General features: G+C 64.0%; 1 protein-coding gene across 1 annotated transcript; it reads right to left on the reverse strand.

Annotated features, from left to right (window-relative positions):
* Window positions 1-1,746: 1,746 nt before the first annotated feature.
* On the reverse strand, window positions 1,747-14,713 carry PRKAG3 (protein kinase AMP-activated non-catalytic subunit gamma 3). Its single transcript, XM_073304682.1, has 9 exons — window positions 14,678-14,713; window positions 14,033-14,091; window positions 13,330-13,375; window positions 6,150-6,204; window positions 5,414-5,540; window positions 4,732-4,897; window positions 4,307-4,344; window positions 3,816-3,962; window positions 1,747-1,993 (listed from the first exon to the last, which is right to left on the reverse strand). Exons 2-9 carry the CDS (start codon window positions 14,087-14,089, stop codon window positions 1,877-1,879), a joined length of 753 nt encoding a protein of 250 aa, XP_073160783.1. The 5' UTR covers window positions 14,090-14,091; window positions 14,678-14,713; the 3' UTR covers window positions 1,747-1,876.
* Between the last annotated feature and the right edge of the window lie 3,533 nt (window positions 14,714-18,246).

The raw sequence follows: 18,246 nt of genomic DNA on the forward strand, positions 1-18,246 counted from the left end.
CGGCCATTTGCCCCAAGCCCAGGCCAGCAACGAGCCATCAGCTGGGAACGGCTCCCACTCAGATATGGGCCATCTGCAGCCAGGTTAGAACCGGGGCCCTCTGCGGGGGGCGGGGGGGGTAGGCCCCATGTCCAGTGCCTCCAAGCCATCCCTCCCGCACCCACCTAGGCCAGTACTGGTCACGTCCCTCCAGCCACAGCCCCTGGCCCCCGTCCTGGCCCCAGAGCTGAGCTGACTGGCTGAAGTGGGGGGGGGGCAGTAAGATGGGAACTCAACGGGCCACAATGAACAAATGCCACCACGGCCACGAGGCCCCAGAGAGCCGCCGCCGGGCAGACAGCAAGGTGGGCGCGTGCCGGAAGAAAGGCCCCGCAGTGCCCGGGGGCGAGGGGGTGGCCTTGGGCCCCAGGCCTCTCGGAAGCTCTGCCAAGCAGCCTTCTGCAGCCCCACCGGCAAGTGCGTTCAGCCCGCGGGTGCTACCCCTACCGGTGCCCAGCCAGGCGCGAAAACAAGGCAGATACGCAGCGGGGGAAGGGGCTGCAAGGGACCCAGCCATGCCAGCCCCATGGCTGGCACACAGCACCTCTCAGGACACGGACGGCATCGCCCGCCAGCCAAGCTCTGCACCAGCCCAGGCCAAATGTCCCACCCCGGCCATGCTGACTTCGAACCCGCCCGTCTTTTGGGGGGGCCCCCAGGATGCCAGCGGGAAGCCTCGTAGATGCCCTCAGCAGCTGGGCATCCTGCCTGCTCTCTTTCCCCAGCTCTCTGCACCCACCCTGCCCTGGGGGCCCCCAGGCTATGGGGCCAGCCATGCCGGGAGGGAGGGACGCCGTGGTCGTGGAGGGGTCTCTTTGTGCTGCTGGCAGCTGTGGCCATTCAGAGTGGGCACGGCCAGGGGGCCGGGGGCAGGGAGGGGAGATCCCCACCTCTGTGCCATCTGTCCCCTCCCCCCGAGTGTTACAGGAACACAGTGCTGCCCAGCTCCCCTCCCCTGAGACCCTTCACCCCCAGCCCACTGGGGCACGATGGGGTCACAGCACCCCGCACAGCCACTGCCCCACGGGGCAACCCGCAGGCTCCCTGGCCAAGGGGTCTCAGTCATCGGGGCCCCATCCCTACCAGAGAGGGCCCCAGTGACCAGGGATCGAGTCCTGCAGAGGGGAAGCTCCAGGCCATCAGTGGGTTCCCCTCGGAGGCCTGCGCTCGGTGACCTCTGACTGCCCAACGCCCGCGGGGATGATGCGGCGAGCACCCCACGGGGAGGGGTCCAAGGAGCCGGGCCATGCCAGCGCTGCTGGACGGGTGATCGAGCTGGGCCGGATCACGGGGCGGGCTCCAGGAATCAGTGATCTGCTGTGCCAAGGGGATCCCTGGGCGAATGGGAGCCGTGCCAGGCGGCTGGCCCTGGATCCAGCCGTCCGTCAGCTGCCACCTACACCCCCTGCCCCCCCCCACAGGAACGACCTCACCCCCGTGGGTGCTTTGCAGGGACGCAGGCGAGAAAGCCACGGATGAAAGGGATGTGGGGGGGAGCTGATTTTGGCATCCCCGCCCCAGCAATGGCAGCTGCGATTTGCACTCAGCTCATACGGCCAGAGTGGGGGCCGGTCCCCCACTTGGCACAGGGCTTCCGAGTCCAGGGGAGGCGGGCCGGAGCCCTCGAGGGTGACCGGACGTGGCGCCTTGCGAGGCCAGGCCCTGCTGCCGGAGAGCAATACAGACCTGCAGAGCCAGCCGGGCGGGGGCCCCAGGAGCGTAGCCCATGGGGGTGGCAAGCAGCAGAGAGGGGGAGGCCGAGGGCTGAGCCTACCTGAGCCGGAGAGAAGCTGAGGAAATGGAGGGTACGAATGGAGAAAGGACGCTCGTCGCGGGCTTAAGAGTTAAGAGCATTGATACCTGCGGGCGTCAGCACCAGGGCCTGCAGGATGTCGGAGAGGGAGACGATCCCCCGTGGCGAGTTCTTCTCGTCCACCAGAACCAGGCGATGGACCTGTCGGCCGAGCCAGACCCACCATCAGCCTCACCCGCTGAGCCAGGGGTGGGCAGGGAACGGGCAGCGTGGGGGGATCGGGGTCAGTCAGTGGGGGCTGGGACAGAGGGGGTACGTGGGGGGGGATCGGGGTCAGTCAGTGGGGGGATCGGGGTCAGAGGGGGTACGTGCGAGGGGATCGGGGTCAGTCAGTGGGGGCTGGGTCAGAGGGGGTACGTGCGAGGGGATCGGGGTCAGTCAGTGGGGGCTGGGTCAGAGGGGGTACGTAGGGGGGGGATCGGGGTCAGTCAGTGGGGGGATCGGGGTCAGAGGGGGTACGTGCGAGGGGATCGGGGTCAGTCAGTGGGGGCTGGGTCAGAGGGGGTACGTGCGAGGGGATCGGGGTCAGTCAGTGTGGGGCTGGGTCAGAGGGGGTACATGGGGGGATCGGGGTCAGTCAGTGGGGGGCTGGGTCAGAGGGAATACGTGGGGGGGGATCAGGGTCAGTCAATGGGGGCTGGGTCACAGGGGGTACGTGCGAGGGGATCGGGGTCAGTCAGTGTGGGGCTGGGTCAGAGGGGGTACATGGGGGGATCGGGGTCAGTCAGTGGGGGGCTGGGTCAGAGGGGGTACATGGGGGGATCGGGGTCAGTCAGTGGGGGCTGAGTCAGAGGGGGCATGTGGGGGGATTGTGGTCAGTCAGAGGGGGCTGGGTCAGAGGGGGGGATTGGGGTCAGTCAGTGAGGGGCAGGTCAGAGGGGGGGATCAGGGTCAGTCAGTGAGGGGCGGGTCAGAGGGGGTATATGGCAGTGGATTGGGGTCAGCAAGAGCCCGTGGGAGGGGACAGACCACTGTCGGGGCGGGGTGGGGGGGTCATAACCATACAGCTAAGGGCAGCCTAGAATTCCTCCTTACCTGCAAGGGGTTAAGAAGCTCAAATAACCTGGCTGGCACCTGAGCCAAAGGACCAGTGGGGAAAGAGGATACTTTCAAATGGGGGGGGCAGGGGGAGGCTTTTTGTGGGCTCTTTGTGTGTGCGTTCTCTGGGGAAGCAGAGACACACCAGGTCAGAAAACTTCTTCTCCTATAAACCATCCTCAAGTGAGTCTCAATACTGCAAAGAGAGGCAGTCAGAAGTGTGGAAGGCAGGGCGCGTTAGATTACCTTTTGTTTTCAACTTGTGAATTTTCCCGGTGCTTAGCGGGAGATTTATCCCTGGTTTTTGTAACTTTAAAGTTTTGCCCAGAGGGGAATCCTCTGGTCTGAATCGGATTTCCCTGTGAAGTTACCTTCCACCCTGATTTTACAGAGGGGCTTCTTTTACTTGTTTTTCCTTTAAAATAAAGTTCTGTTTTGTAAGAATCTGGTTTACCTATGTGCTTGGTATGTTATTCTCAAGCCTTCCCAGGAAGGGGGCGCAGGGCTTGGGGGAATATTTGTGGGGGACAGGAATTCCAAGTGGTCCTCTCCCTGCGTCTTCTCTAAATCACTTGGTGATGGCAGCGTGCCGTCCAAGGACAAAGGATTTGTGCCTTGGGGAAGTTTTAACCTAAGCTGGTAGAAATAAACTTAGGGGGTCTTTCATGCGGGTCCCCACATCTGTACCCCAGAGTTCAGAGTGGGGAGGGAACCCTGACAGGGGGCACAAAGGGGGTGAGCCTCACAAAGGAGCAGCCAGGGGACTGGGGGCAGTGCTGAAGTCTGGGGGGAGGGAAGCGAGTCCAGGGACAGACGAAGCTGAGCGGGGGAACTGGCGGACCCGGGTCCAGGGGCCCAGCCCAGCACTAGCCCTGGAGGCCTGGAGCAGGATCTGAGGTGGGGGGCAGGGCCCCCCCAGCCCTACCTGCTCCTTTGCGATGCGGTCGATGACGTCGCCCATGGTCTCGTGGGGGTGACAGGTGAGCACCCCCTCCAGGCAGATCGTTCGCTGCCTCAGGGCCTCCCGCACGCTCATGTCCAGGTTGTTGTAGGTCTTCTGGGCAGCCAGGTGCTGGGGAGAGGGGACAGATGGCCGCGGTCAGGGCCCAGGCCTAGCACCGGAGACGCCTGCCCCCTTGTGTGAGATGGGGGGTTAGCCCCACTGTCCCTGCCACCCCACAATCCACCCTACAGCCCGAGCTAGGGGATTCGCCTTCACTCTCCCTCTCAGCTCTTGCACTGTGAAACAGCCGCCATGCTCCACCACAGAGGGGGCTGCACTGTGGTGGCGGGGAAAGGATCCCTGCTCGGCACTCTGGGGTGGAAGGAGTGAAGGGGAGGGGAGGTAACGGCCCGATGGGGGGACGTTCTCTGCTGCCCAGAGCCCAGCGATCCGGACCCAGGGGTGATACTCACGATCACGTCAAACCTGGAGTACAAGCCCACGACCTCCCCTGGAACGAGAGAGAGAGAGCACCGGGGTCACTGGCGGGGCAGAGCAGGGCAGTTGCGGGCAGTGGGGTCAGACGGGCAGCCAAGGCGTGGTGGGGACACTGGGTGGCAAAGGGGGATCCAAGGAGCCCTGGTTCTGGGAGCGATTCCGGGAGCGAGCCGTGGATCGGGGTAAGACAAGGACGGTGCTGGCTGCGCAGAGTGGGGTCCGCGGTGGGCCCGGCCCAGCGGGACGGGGGGACGGGACAGCAGGTGCTCAGGATGGCTGTGGGTTGGGGGACCCAAGGAGGGCAGCTGAGGGAGTCCAGAGGGGGACCCTGGAGGTGGACCGGGACCAGAGAGGTCAGGGAGACGGGCTGCCTAGCGTGCCCTGGTGTCTCTGCCCGTACCGGCTTCGTTTATGACGGGCAGTGCCGACACCCGGCGGTCGACGAAGATCTCCAGGGCCATGTAGACAGGCGCCGTCTCCAGCACCATGGCCACGTCCCGGAAGGTGCCCACGCCCAGCTCCTGGATGGTTCTCTGCAGGAACCGCGGCTTGGGCAGCATGGCCCCCTGCGGCGGGAGAAGAGCAGCGATCAGGGGGCAGCTCCCGGGCACACGCCGAGGGCCCTCTGCTGCCGGAGCCAGCGAGGCCGGCAGGGACGGGGCTCGGGTTTGCAGTCCGAGCTCACACTGGGCAGTGCCCTGGGCTCCTGGGCAGCACGAGGTGACACCCCCCAACCCCCACAGCTGGTCCCGGGCTCCCTCGAGTCAGGCCAAGGGCAACGGCCAGGCAGATCCCCCCGGGCATGGTACGTTGCCGCAAGCAAGTGCCCGTCTGCACGCGCTGCACGAATACACCCCCCCCCCGCTGTACGCCTCCATACACCCCCTGCCCAAACACCTCTCGACACCCGCACTGCGCACAGACCCACACCCGGCCCTGTCTGCCTGCCTGTCCCGGCCTGGGCCAGCCCACAAACACAGGCCACTGCCCACCCCCCCGCACCCCGCACGGACAGGCCTCACCCCCACCTCCTGCACCCGGCCCCCGGGCACAGCAATGACCCACCCCCCCGCCCCACTCACAAAGATGTGGAGGAACTTGAGGATGCGCTTGTGTGTCAGGATGCAGAGCACGTTGCCGGACAAGGGCTCGATCACCGGCAGCCGGTGGATCCTGTTCTTGATCAGGTGGTAGACGGCGTTGAAGAGGCTGGGGGAGACCGAGGCAGTGATGGCGGGGGGGGCCTTGGGCGCCTTGGAGAGCGCCTTGGAGAGCCTTGGGCGGGAACTTCAGGGCACTCTGGAGTAATACCAAGGACTGGGGGCTCCAGGGGTCCGCTGCTCCCCCCCCCTTTGCCCCTCTTACCCCAGCCTCTTGCACCACCCAAGATCTAGCCTGGTGCTATGTTCTGCCAACTGGGGGGTTCTGGTCCTGCCCCTGCCGGCCCCCCACCCTGCCCCCATCACGCCCGGGCTCGGCTGCCCAGCTCAGCCCTGGCAGACCAAGGTTAGAATAGTGGCCTGGACTCCTGGGTTGTTTCTTGGCCTCACTCCCTCATATGCCAATGCGCCCCCGCTCTCCTCACTGCCCCCCACCACATCCCCAACCCCTGGTTCCCCCTTTCCCTGTGGGGCAGACTCTGTGTAGGACCTGTCCCAGCCCCCCCACCCGGGCTCCCACCAGGACCAGCCTGGCTCTAGGGGCTGCCATGGGCACCCAGGCCCTGGCAGGCTCCATCTGGGGTGGCCAGTGGGGCTGCAGTGGGGGCAGTCGGCCCAGAGACAGGTGCTTCCCCGATGTGGCTGGGGGTGGATTTACCTGTCATTGGGGGAGATGGAGACCAGGGGCTTCAGGGAGCCTTGCAGATAAACCTCTGGAAAGGAAGCAGAGGGGGTGAGCTGGGGGGTCGGGGATGCGGGGGAGCAGAGGGAGTGAGCAGGGGGCCGAGGGTGCAGGGGTGTGTCAGGATATAGATACTCAGGCCTGCCTGTAAAGGCCTATTCTTTAACAACTTAGATGAATTTTTACCACTTAGCTACTTACAGGGGTACAAAAGAAAGAATCAAAATCACAGTCCGCCCGTGTCTGGGCTTCTCTCACTAGGAGAGTCGGAGGCCTGGTTCTTAGGCTCATCCTCACCTCTCAGACCAGTCCCATGGGACTACAGTGCCACCGGGCTGGCAGGGAGACGATCCTGTCCGGATAGTGCCCATCACCGCCAGCTCAAGGCAGTGAAAGAAAACACCATTCGATAGCAGCCTGTCTGGCACGAAATCCCTTCTCCGCAGGATCATAGACCAGCAGGGTTGGAAGGGACCTCAGCAGGTATCTAGTCCAACCCCTGGCTCAAAGCAGGACCAAGCCCTAAATGGCCCCCTCAAGGATTGAACTCACAACCCTGGGGTTAGCAGGCCAATCCCCAAACCACTGAGCTATCCCTCCCGCAATTGTGGCTGTGAACCCCTCATTCTTGTATGTTTTATCTTTATGGCCCGGCCCCCACTTTTCTACTGTCAATCTGTCTGGATCTCTAATTGTTTCTGTTCGCTGTATAATTCATGATGCTGGGGTAAGTTAATGAGGGGGGTGGGGTACCAGTCGTTAGAGAATTATGTTACAATGTGCTAGGATTGGTTAGTTAAATTTCAGTAAAATGATTGGTTACGGCAGGGGTTCTCAAACTGGGGGGTCTGGACCCTTGAGGGGTGTGACGATGTGACACAGCAGGGAGGGGGGAGTGTTGACCTGGGAATGTGCCCTGGGGATGGGAGACCTGAGAACCTGTCACCTGAGCCAGGAGGGGGAGGGGGAGGTGACACCTCTGCCCAGGAATGTGAACAGGGGCTGCAGCAGGGAACCTGCTGGGTGAGTTTAGTTTCAGTTTGGGGCTGGGTGGAGGAACACAGGGAACCCCAGGGCTGGGGTCTAAGCTCCCTGCTCCCCCAGAAGGACGTGATTGAGGGGTCCTGGTTGTACCCACAAGCTCTGTTTTTGGACTGTGTTCCTGTTGTCCAATAAACCTTCTGTTTTACTGGCTGGCTGAGAGTCTCAGTGGATCCCAGGAAGAGGGGTGCAGGGCCTGGACTCCCCCACACTCCGTGACAATTGGTGGCAGCGGTGGGATCTACTGCACCCCGTGAACGGCGCTTCCTGCAGTAAGTGACTGGGGAGCAGTAAAACGAAGGGGAATTGACGGGGACCAGGCGTGCTGAAGATTCAGAGAGAGACGGTTTCGGGGGGCGGTTAACCCCTGGGAATGTGTGACCAGAGAGAAAGACTTTTGCAGTAACAGGGTCCCCCGGGTAAAACGCCTGAGGTCACCTACCTACAACTGGCCAACCGGATGCAGGGATATGCCCGCAAGTGGACAGCGGGGGCCCGAGCTAAAGAGGACCTGCTTGACCTAATCGTACTGGAGCAACTGTATGATCAGTGCCCGTCCGACCTGAGGCTGTGGCTGGTGGACAAAAAGCTCGAGAACCCCCAGCACGCAGGGCAGCTGGCCGACGAGTTTGTGAACAGTCGGTCAGGGGGTAGCCGGGAGGAGTCCCAAAAGAACAGGCCCCCCCCGATGCAGAGAGAGAGTCACCAGGGGGCCTCCCAGCGGGGAAATAGGGAGAACCCCCTCCCACGGGGAACGCCTGGCGTCGGGCCCCTCCGACCCGCTCGAGGGGACCAACGTGACCTGAGCTGCTATCACTGTGGCCAGAGAGGCCACGTACGGTCCCAGTGCCCCGGGCTCAGGGACAAACTGAGCAGACCCAACCTACCCAGGGTTAACTGGGTAGGGACCCAGCTGGACGAGGGGCAGATGACCCAGGAAAGGGGGCCTACCAGTTTACCACCTGCCCCGGAGGGAAGAGTACCCCCGGCCAGCTCCACCAGAGGGCTGGAGGCTCTGGACTCAGGGTGCTCAGTTTACAGGGTGGGCGCGGGGCTGTCCCTCCGGAGAGAGTGCCTTGTTCCCCTGGAGGTGGATGGGAGGAAGGTCAATGGATACTGGGATACGGGCGCGGAGGTGACGCTGGCCCGGCCCGAGGTGGTGGCCCCAGATCGGGTGGTGCCCAACACCTATCTGACCCTGACAGGGGTGGGCGGGACCCCATTTAAGGTGCCCGTGGCAAGGGTACACCTGAAATGGGGGGCCAAGGAGGGCCCCAAGGATGTGGGGGTACACCACCATTTGCCCACTGAAGTTTTGATGGGGGGAGACCTAGAGGACTGGCCAAGCAAGCCCCAGGCCGCCCTGGTTGTGACGCGTAGCCAGAGCCGGCGAGGGGCACTGCGCCCTGACCTCGGGGAGGGTACCACACCAGAGGCGCAGGACCCTACCCTGGTGGGGAGGGAGGGCCGAGGGGCACGGCTCAGAGAGGCGGAGGCCTCGGACCTGGCCAGCGAGAGGGAACCGGGCCCCATCCCTTCCCCAGCCGCTGAGTTCCAGGCCGAGTTGAGGAAAGACCCCTCCTTGCGGAAGCTCAGGGACCTGGCCGACCTCAGGGTGGTACGGACCATGAGGAGAGGCTGCCAGGAGAGGTTCCTGTGGGAGAAGGGGTTCCTGTACCGAGAATGGGCTCCACAAGGGAAGTACAGTCCTGTGGGGTCAGGAGGCAGCTGGGGGTCCCCCAGAAGTATCGCCGCAGGCTCCTGTCCCTGGCCCATGACATCCCCCTCGCAGGGCACCAGGGAATCCGGCGCACCCGGCAGAGGTTGCTACAGAACTTTTACTGGCCCGGGGTCTTTACCACGGTCCGGCAGTATTGCCGATCCTGTGACCCCTGTCAGAGGGTGGGGAAGGCCCAGGACAAGGGGAAAGCGGCTTTGAGACCTTTGCCCATCATAGAGGAGCCTTTCCAGAAGGTGGCCATGGACATCGTGGGGCCTCTCAGTAAGACGACCCGGTCGGGGAAGAAATACATTCTGGTGGTGGTAGATTTTGCCACTCGCTACCCCGAGGCAGTGCCCTTAGCTTCCATTGAAGCAGACACCGTGGCCGATGCGCTCCTGACCATTTTCAGCCGAGTGGGGTTCCCCAAGGAAGTCTTGACAGACCAAGGCTCCAACTTCATGTCGGCCCTGCTCCGGTGCTTGTGGGAGAAATGTGGGGTCCGGCACGACTGGGCCTCAGCTTATCACCCCCAGTCCAACGGGCTGGTGGAGAGGTTTAACGGGACGCTAAAGATGATGCTGAAAACCTTTATGAACCAGCACCCGCAGGACTGGGACAAGTACTTACCTCACCTGCTGTTCGCGTACAGGGAGGTGCCCCAGGGGTCGACCGGATTTTCGCCTTTCGAACTGTTATATGGCAGGAGGGTGAGGGGCCCCCTGGACCTGATGAGAGACGAGTGGGAGGGGAAGGCCACTCCCGATGGAGAGTCAGTGGTGGAGAATGTCCTGATCTTCCGAGAGAGACTGGCTGAACTCATGGGCCTGGCGGGGAGAATCTGGCCAGAGCCCAGAGGAAGCAGAAGGTCTGGTATGACCGCACGGCGCGGGCCCGTGCCTACGCCACCGGGGATCCGGTGATGGTTCTCATCCCCGTGAGAAAGAACAAACTACAGGCCGCCTGGGAGGGCCCTTTCAAGGTCGTCAAGCAGCTCAATGAGGTAAACTATGTGGTGGAGCTGTCAAACCGGGCGCACCACCGCCGGGTGTACCATGTGAATATGATGAAGCCATATTATGCCAGGGGGAATGTGGTGTTGGCCGTGTGTGGACAGTGGGAAGAGCAGGGAGATGACCCTTTAGTAGATCTATTCCCTGGGACCAGAGCTGGTTTCCCCCTGGAAACAATTCCCCTCTCGGATCAGCTAACCCCTGCCCACCAAGCTGAGGTCAGGGAGGTGCTGCATCCGTACCGACAGCTGTTTTCCAACCAGCCTGGACGCACTAATCTGACTGTCCACCGGGTGCAGACAGGGTCGCACCCGCCGATAAGATGCTCCCCCTTCCGAGTCACAGGGAAAACTGCTCAGGACCTGGAAAGAGAGGTCCGGGACATGCTGGCTTTGGGGGTGATCCAGCCATCTGCCAGCCCTTGGGCCTCGCCGGTGGTGCTGGTCCCCAAAAAGGACGGGTCGGTCCGGTTCTGTGTGGACTATCGGAAGCTCAATGCCATCACTGTATCTGATGCCTACCCCATGCCCAGGCCGGACGAGCTCCTAGACAAGCTGGGAGGAGCTCGGTACCTTACCACCATGGACCTTACAAAGGGCTACTGGCAAGTGCCGCTGGATGCAGGTGCCCGGCTGAAATCGGCCTTTATCACCCCTCTGGGGCTCTATGAGTTCCTGACCCTGCCTTTCGGCCTCAAGGGAGCACCGGCCACCTTCCAGCGCCTGGTGGACCAGCTCCTGAGGGGGATGGAGAGTTTTGCCGTGGCGTATATTGATGACATCTGTGTCTTTAGCCAGACCTGGGAGGACCACGTGTCCCAGGTTAGACAAGTGCTGGACTGACTCCAGGGGGCTGGGCTGACTGTAAAAGCGGAGAAGTGCAAGGTGGGGATGGCGGAAGTATCTTACCTGGGCCATCGGGTGGGGAGCGGCCGCCTAAAGCCGGAACCAGCCAAGGTGGAGGTGATCAGAGACTGGCCCGCTCCCCACACCAAAAAGCAGGTCCAAGCCTTTATTGGGATGGCAGGATACTACCGAAGATTTGTGCCCCACTTTAGCGCCATCGCCACCCCCATCACGGAGCTATGCAAGAAGGGGAAGCCAGACAAGGTGGTCTGGACCGAACAGTGCCAGGTGGCTTTCCGGGCGCTGAAGAAGGCTCTGGTCAGTGGCCCAGTTCTGGCAAACCCAGACTTTGACAAGCCCTTTGTGGTGTTCACCGACGCCTCAGACACGGGACTGGGGGCGGTGTTAATGCAGGAGGATGAAAAGGGGGAGAGACACCCCATCGTGTACCTGAGCAAGAAGTTGCTACCCCGGGAGCAACACTACGCGGCCATCGAGAAGGAGTGCCTGGCCATGGTGTGGGCCCTCAAGAAACTAGAGCCCTATCTCTTCGGGCGGCACTTCACCGTCTACACCGACCACTCTCCCCTGACCTGGCTGCACCAGATGAAAGGAGCCAACGCCAAACTCCTGAGATGGAGCCTGCTCCTGCAGGATTACGACATGGACGTGGTCCACGTGAAGGGAAGTGCCAACCTGATAGCGGATGCGCTGTCCCGGAGAGGGGGCCCCGAACTTCCCCAGGTCACTGGTCAGCGTGACCCCGCTCAGTTCAGTCTCAAAGGGGGGAGAGTTGTGACGATGTGACTCAGCAGGGAGGGGGGAGTGTTGACCTGGGAATGTGCCCTGGGGATGGGAGACCTGAGAGCCTGTCACCTGAGCCAGGAGGGGGAGAGGGAGGTGACACCTCTGCCCAGGAATGTGAAGACAGGCTGCAGGAGGGAACCTGCTGGGTGAGTTTAGTTTCAGTTTGGGGCTGGGTGGAGGAACACAGGGAACCCCAGGGCTGGGGTCTAAGCTCCCTGCTCCCCCAGAAGGACGTGATTGAGGGGTCCTGGTTGTACCCACAAGCTCTGTTTTTGGACTGTGTTCCTGTTGTCCAATAAACCGTCTGTTTTACTGGCTGGCTGAGAGTCTCAGTGGATCCCAGGAAGAGGGGTGCAGGGCCTGGACTCCCCCACACTCCGTGACAAGGGGGTCACGAGGTTATTACATGGGGGGTCAGGAGCTGTCAGCCTCCACCCCAAACCCCGCTTCCCTCCCGCATTTATAATAGTGTTAAATATATTAAAAAGTGCTTTTAATTTATAAGGGGGTCGCACTCAGAGGCTTGCTCAGTGAAAGGGGTCACCAGGACAAAAGTTTGAGAACCGCTGGGTTAAGGTATAGCTGAGAATATTACCGTAAAAAACTGGGGTAAAACAGGAAGTGGAAGGGAAAATTGGAATCATGTTTGCTAAGGGTGGGGCGGGAATAGGGAATGGGGAACAGGGACACAGGTAAGACTGTGCAGCGTGGGAGCTGGGCCGGGGGGGAGCGGGGTAAATGCTCCCCGGCGTCGGAGCCGGGCAGGGGGCCGCGGGGTGAAGGCTCCCCAGCGTCGGAGCCGGGCAGGGGGGCGCGGGGTGAAGGCTCCCCGACGTCGGAGCCGGGCGGGGGGGGCGCGGGGTGAAGGCTCCCCGGCGTCGGAGCCGGGCGGGGGGGGCGCGGGGTGAAGGCTCCCCGACGTCGGAGCCGGGGAGGGAACACTGGGGAACAGACTCTGTCGAGTGGTGTGAAGGGCTTTGGAACATGCTGGCTCGGACACTCACCCAGCAAACATCACCTCGTCTGCCCTTCGGACGCCTGGCCTTTTGCCGCTTGCTGTCTGCGGGACAGGGGCCCGGGAAGCGGGAGGGTGGAGGGAAACCCCCCTGACATCTCAGAGGGAGTGAGCTGGGGGCCAAGGGTGCAGTGGGGAGAAGAGGGGAGCTGAGGGGGCAAAGAGGGTGAGTGGGGGGCCGAGGGTGGGGGCAGAGGGGGCAAACCGGGAGCTGATGAGGGTGAGCAGGGAACCAAGGGTGTGGAGAGATAAACGGGGTGATCTGGGGTTCGAGGCTCGGGGGGGGCCAACAGGGAGCTGAGCGGGTGAGTGGGGAGCCAAGGCTGTGGGGGTGGCAGAGGGGGCGAGCAGGGGTGCCTGAGTCTGTCCCTGTGGGGGCACAGTCTCTGCCAGGGCATGGCTGGGGCACAAGGGCAATGGGATGTGGGTGCCAGACAGCTCAGGCCTGTGGGGCAGGCTGGGGCGGGCAGGACCTCTGAGCAGGGGCAGCCGGGGCAGCCTGCCAGGGCGTCTGACCTGCAGCTCCCGGTGCCCGGGGCAGCCCCGCCCCCGAGGGGGATCAGGGCCCAGGGGGGGATCAGGCATGGGCAGGATCTGTAACTCCCACAGCCCCAACGCACCCCCCACTTCACCCTCCAGCCCGCCATACTGTACACACCCCACAGATCCCTGCACCTACGCACACCTTCCCTGCCCCCCGCCGTCTTCTCCCTACCTCTCCAGGTCTCAATTTTATGGTCTTCCAGCTCATAGATCTGCACCTGCAGCACAGGGAAAGGGGGGTGAGGCAGGATGCCCGGGCCAGGTGGCAAAGGGGGACCCGTGGGGTGGGCCCTGGGGGAGCCACAGGACCCACTGGGGGCTGCTTGGGAGCTGCCTCTGGTCAGGGGCTGCCTTTGGCTGCGTGGCTCCCAAGGGGGACTTCAACTGGGTGGTGTCAGATGGCCACTTGGCCCCCACCAGCTCTGCCGGGGTCACACGCCACGCTGGGGACGCAGATCCCAGAGGCAGGGCACCCACTCGGATGTAGCCGGAGTCTGCCAGAGCGGGTCTGTCCATGGGCCCATCTAGCCTGGCGTCCTGTCTCCTCCCGTGGCTGGCACCAGAAGGGACATGTCCCCAGCCAGCCAGCTCTGCCCAGGGGACACGCTTTGCCTCTCGCACTAACACTGAGCCAGATGCTGTTGGGGTCCCCTCCTGGCGCCCCCCTGGTCCCCCCACCAGGAACTCAACAGCCCCCTGGCACTGGGGACCCCGGCACGTGCCCAGCAGTGTAACATCCTGCCTGCCCCTCTTCCCGCCCCACAAGCGGTTCCTGAGCCCCCTTCCCGCTTGCTGGGGGAGTCTGATCTCGAGGGGGAGCCGCCCCAGAGGGGCAGAAGCTCCCCAGCCATGGGGCAGAGGCCTGACCAGCTCACCAGCGGGGACCGGTAGTAGCGGTGCAGGATGTTGATGAAATCCGTGATGGTCAGCATCCCTGCCGGGGGAGATGGGCAGGGTCAGTGGGGGCAGCTGGCTGGGGGCACCACGGCCATTCCCCAGCAGCTGGCTTCACAGCCCTGCTCGGGCAAAGCCATCTGCCCACAGGGCACACACCGGCTGGGCAGCGGCACCCTCCGCAGTGCCCCATGGTGCGGCGCCCCCACCCACTCCCAGGGTAAGAGGCAGCCGGGCCCCATGGCCCATTCGCAGCTTGGCCCCTCCACTGAGCCAGAAACGGGGGCCACCTGCGTGCCAGCCTACTAGGGGTGAACAAGCCCAGCAGGTCACATACCAGCAGCCGCAGAGCAGCTGGCTCCGTGGGTGCAAGGACCTGGGCCAGGAGCAAACCCGGGCCGGTGCCAACGTGCCCTGGAGTATGATGGGTTCTGGGCCATGCTGGGTGTCAGGGGGGCAACGGTGCCACGCTGGGCATCGTGGGCGTGGGTGTCGCTGAGATCCCTGTCCAGGCCTTGGGCATCCCAGCACAGGGCACAGCCCCCCCGTTCTATGCCATTGCACCTAGCCGAGGCTGCCTGGCACGGACTCGCTGCCCCCCTCCCCCTGCCCCCCGCGGCACTCACCCACAAAGCACTGCTGTTTGCTGTCCCAGAGGGGGGCGGCCCGCACCCCGTTGGCCACCAGCGCCAGGAAGGCCTTCTTCATCTGCAAGCCAAGCAGAGGGGCCGTGAGACCGCCGGGGAGGGGGGATGACAGGGCAGCCCCCATTCGCCCGCCAGCCTGCCTCACGGGGCTATGGGACTGCTCGGGGTGGAGGGAGGGACCGGCCCAGCTGCGCCCCCAGGGTCCCCTCAGCCCGCCCCCCCCAGCCCCCAACGCCCAGGGCAGCCCCGTGGCCTGGCCCCTCGGCGCTCACCTGCAGCGTGGTGTCGAACACCAGCAGCTTGGAGCTGGTGGGGACCGCGGCGTAGCAGTGGTGACTCCTCAGGAACCGCATGTAGGGCTCGGCCTCGGGGCCCTGGAACAGGGCTTCTGGGCAGAGCGCCGGGAGCTCGGCGTGCAAAGGGAGGCTCCTGGTGTCCGAGCCCTCGGCCTTGGCACCGGTGCCAGGGATGCAGCCGGCCTCGGCGCTCACGCTGGAGCCCATCACCCCGGCATCGGAGCCTGCGTCCTGGGTACCGGAGCCATCGCTGGAGCCCATCACCCCGGCATCGGAGCCTGCGTCCTGGGTACCGGAGCCATCGCTGGAGCCCATCACCCCGGCATCGGAGCCTGCGTCCTGGGTACCGGAGCCATCGCTGGAGCCCATCACCCCGGCATCAGAGCCTGCTGCCCCGGTATCTGGACCTAGGCGGGAACCTAGCGGGGCAAGGTCACACGCTGGGACTCCATCCCCACAGGCCTGGGGCAGGATGACGGGCAGGCGTGGCAGCAGGCCTGTGGGGCACCCTCCCCCTTCGAGCAGCTGGCGTCCCGCTTTGCCCCGGCCATTCCTGTCCCAAACGCCCACAGGGGGCCAGGCCACCGGCTGCACGTGCCAGGGCCCCCAGCCCCGAGCTCTGGGCGCGGCCGGAGCAGTAGCCGGTGGGTCTCGGCCTCGTTTGCGACCGCGACAATTCAGGGATGTATTTGGGGTCAGGGTGGACACGGACCCTCCAGCTGCGTCAGCAAGGGACGGGGTGAGGAGAGGGACACGCCGTCCTCGTGGGCATCGGGAATTGGTGGGAGACGCCCCTGGGCTCGGGGCTTCATCAGACTGGGGGGTGCAGCCGCTCTGGTGCCTTTAATGAGAAGGGCGAACCAGTACTGAGGGGAGGGGCTGCAGGTCGGGAGTGAGGGGCATCAGCAGAGCAGAACTGGGGTGTGGGGGGACCCCAGGGCTGGGATAGCAAGGGGGGCTGCGGCTCAGGAATGAGGGGCATCAGCAGAGCTGTGGGGCTGAGGAGCGATGCATTTGCTGCACAGATGAGCGAAGCTGCTCAGCCGGGCAGTGCCCCCTGCCCCCCCCACCTGCCCCCCTACTCACCTGCTTCCTCTGAGCGGAGACGCGTGGCCGGCAACCGTACCTGGGGGGAGAGAGAAATCAGTGAGGACGGGGCAGAACAAGAGCCAGCCCATGTGTCTCCAGGAGCCAAGCGCCCACCGGCCCTGCCAGCGCAGACCTGCTCTGTCAGCCTCCCCTGCCCATCACCGGGGCATCGGAGCATGGCATGTGCCAACCCCAGCGGGGCAGCAGCACCACGGGGCAGCAGGGCCCCATCCCCCCGTCCCACCCCAAAGCAGGCCCCGTGCCGTGGCTCCAAGCCTGCGTGCCCAAGACGGGGGCGTGACCCCTCAGCCCCCGGGCAAGGGTCTGAGCCCCCTGCTCGAGGCATCCGAGGCTGAACTATCCACATGATCCACCACCCACCGGGAGCTGCCCGACTGGAATGCTGGGGGGTGCCAGGCCGGGGTCTCCAGCCTGGGCCAGGCTGCCCATGGGGCTGGGCGGGAGAGGACCCGCTCCCTGCCCCTTGGGGCCGACAGGGCGCAGGCTGGGCAGCTTGGTCACACGGGCGAGCAGAGGAGATGCTGCCCCTGCGCTGGCTCTGTGGATGGAGGGGGCCGGGGGCAGGGGAGATGGGGGTGTCACAGAGTGTGGGGGAGTCCGGGGCCTGCCCCCCTCTTCCTGGGATCCACTGAGACTCTCAGCCAGCCAGTAAAACAGAAGGTTTATTGGACAACAGGAACACAGTCCAAAATGGAGCTTGTGGGTACAACCAGGACCCCTCAGTCACGTCCTTCTGGGGGAGCAGGGAGCTTAGACCCCAGCCCTGGGGTTCCCTGTGTTCCTCCACCCAGCCCCAAACTGAAAACTAACCCCCCCCCAGCAACTCTCTCCTGCAGCCTCTGTTCACATTCCCGGGCAGAGGTGTCACCTCTCCCGTCCGGCTCAGGTGACAGGCTCTCAGGTCTCCCATTGAAACTCCCCTGCCACATTCCCAGGTCAACACTCCCCCCTCCCTGCTGCCTCACATCGGGGGCCGGAGGGGGCTTGGGAAGAGGAGCTGAGATGCAGCAGGGGACAGCCAGGAAGGGGGCGAGGGGTCACAGCGGGGCGGGCCATGGGGGTATGTGGGGTGGGCCGGAGGGAGGGGTGAGAAGCCGGGAGGGGGCGAGGGGTCACAGCGGGGCAGGCCATGGGGGTATGTGGGTGGGCCGGAGGGAGGGGTGAGAAGCCAGGAGGGGGCAAGGGGTCGCAGTGGGGAGGGCCACGGGGGTATGTGGGGTGGGCAGGAGGGAGGGGTGAGAAGCCAGGAGGGGGCGAGGTTCCAGTGATCAAGGTCTGGGGCAGAGAGGGAGCCGTGGGGCTGGGAAGGGGGCGACCGGGGGCAGGGCAGTGAAGTTTGTTGACGGGGCAGGGGGGAGGCAGTGGGGGATGGGAACCGGTGGGCTCTTGGGGTCTGAGCAGCTCAGTGGCTGGACCAGAGGTTCCCTGTGGGGCCGATCCCGCCACTAGAGGCCCCCCATTGGGAGCGATGAGTGCCCGGCCCCTGGCACTGCCCGAGGGGCCACGTCTAGCCCCAAAGCCCCAGTCGCCTTATGCTGAGCCCAGAGGGGCCTGGCCCCGGAGGGCCGCTGCAGAGAAACTGGAGGCCACAGGGGGGCGCCCCAGGGCAGGTGTGAACAGCCCAGGGGCAGGTTCATTGTCACACTCCCCAGACCCTGGAAACTGAGTGATGGGGGGGGCGATCACAGACACCCACCCTAGAGACACCCCCCCAGACACACGCCACAGAGACCCCCCCATGGACACCCCCCTAGAGACACCCTGTGACGAAGCAGGACTGTTCTTAAAGTTTCCTCTGAATACTGTAGGGGTGCCTCAGTTTCCCCTATGCAGTTCTTAAGTATCTAGGTGGTGGGATAAGTGTGCGCTTCCCACAGCGAGTCCGCCCAGGCGGGGCCCTGGGGAAGCCAAAGGATCCAGCCCCCCAACTCCGCAGTCAGACGTGACTCTCAGCCAGCAAGTAAAACAGAGGTTTATTAGACGACAGGGACATGGTCTAACACAGAGCTTGTAGGTGCAGAGAACAGGACCGCTCAGCCGGGTCCATTTTGGGGGGCAGTGAGCCAGACAACCACGTCTGCCCTTCACTCCATGTCCCAGCCAGCCCCAAACTGACTCCCCCCTCCGGGCTTTGTCCCTTTC

Source organism: Lepidochelys kempii, chromosome 11 (assembly GCF_965140265.1).
Source record: "Lepidochelys kempii isolate rLepKem1 chromosome 11, rLepKem1.hap2, whole genome shotgun sequence".
Taxonomy (NCBI): domain Eukaryota; kingdom Metazoa; phylum Chordata; order Testudines; family Cheloniidae; genus Lepidochelys; species Lepidochelys kempii.

Bases quoted from the DNA above. Each gene is read 5' to 3' on its own strand.
- PRKAG3 (XM_073304682.1), bottom strand. From the start codon at position 14,089: ATGCTGACCATCACGGATTTCATCAACATCCTGCACCGCTACTACCGG. The intron at 5,541-6,149 runs GTAAATCCACCC...GGTCTCCCCCAG, and splicing joins TCCATCTCCCCCAATGACAG to CCTCTTCAACGCCGTCTACC. The intron at 4,898-5,413 runs GTGAGTGGGGCG...CTCCCGCCGCAG, and splicing joins TCAAGTTCCTCCACATCTTT to GGGGCCATGCTGCCCAAGCC.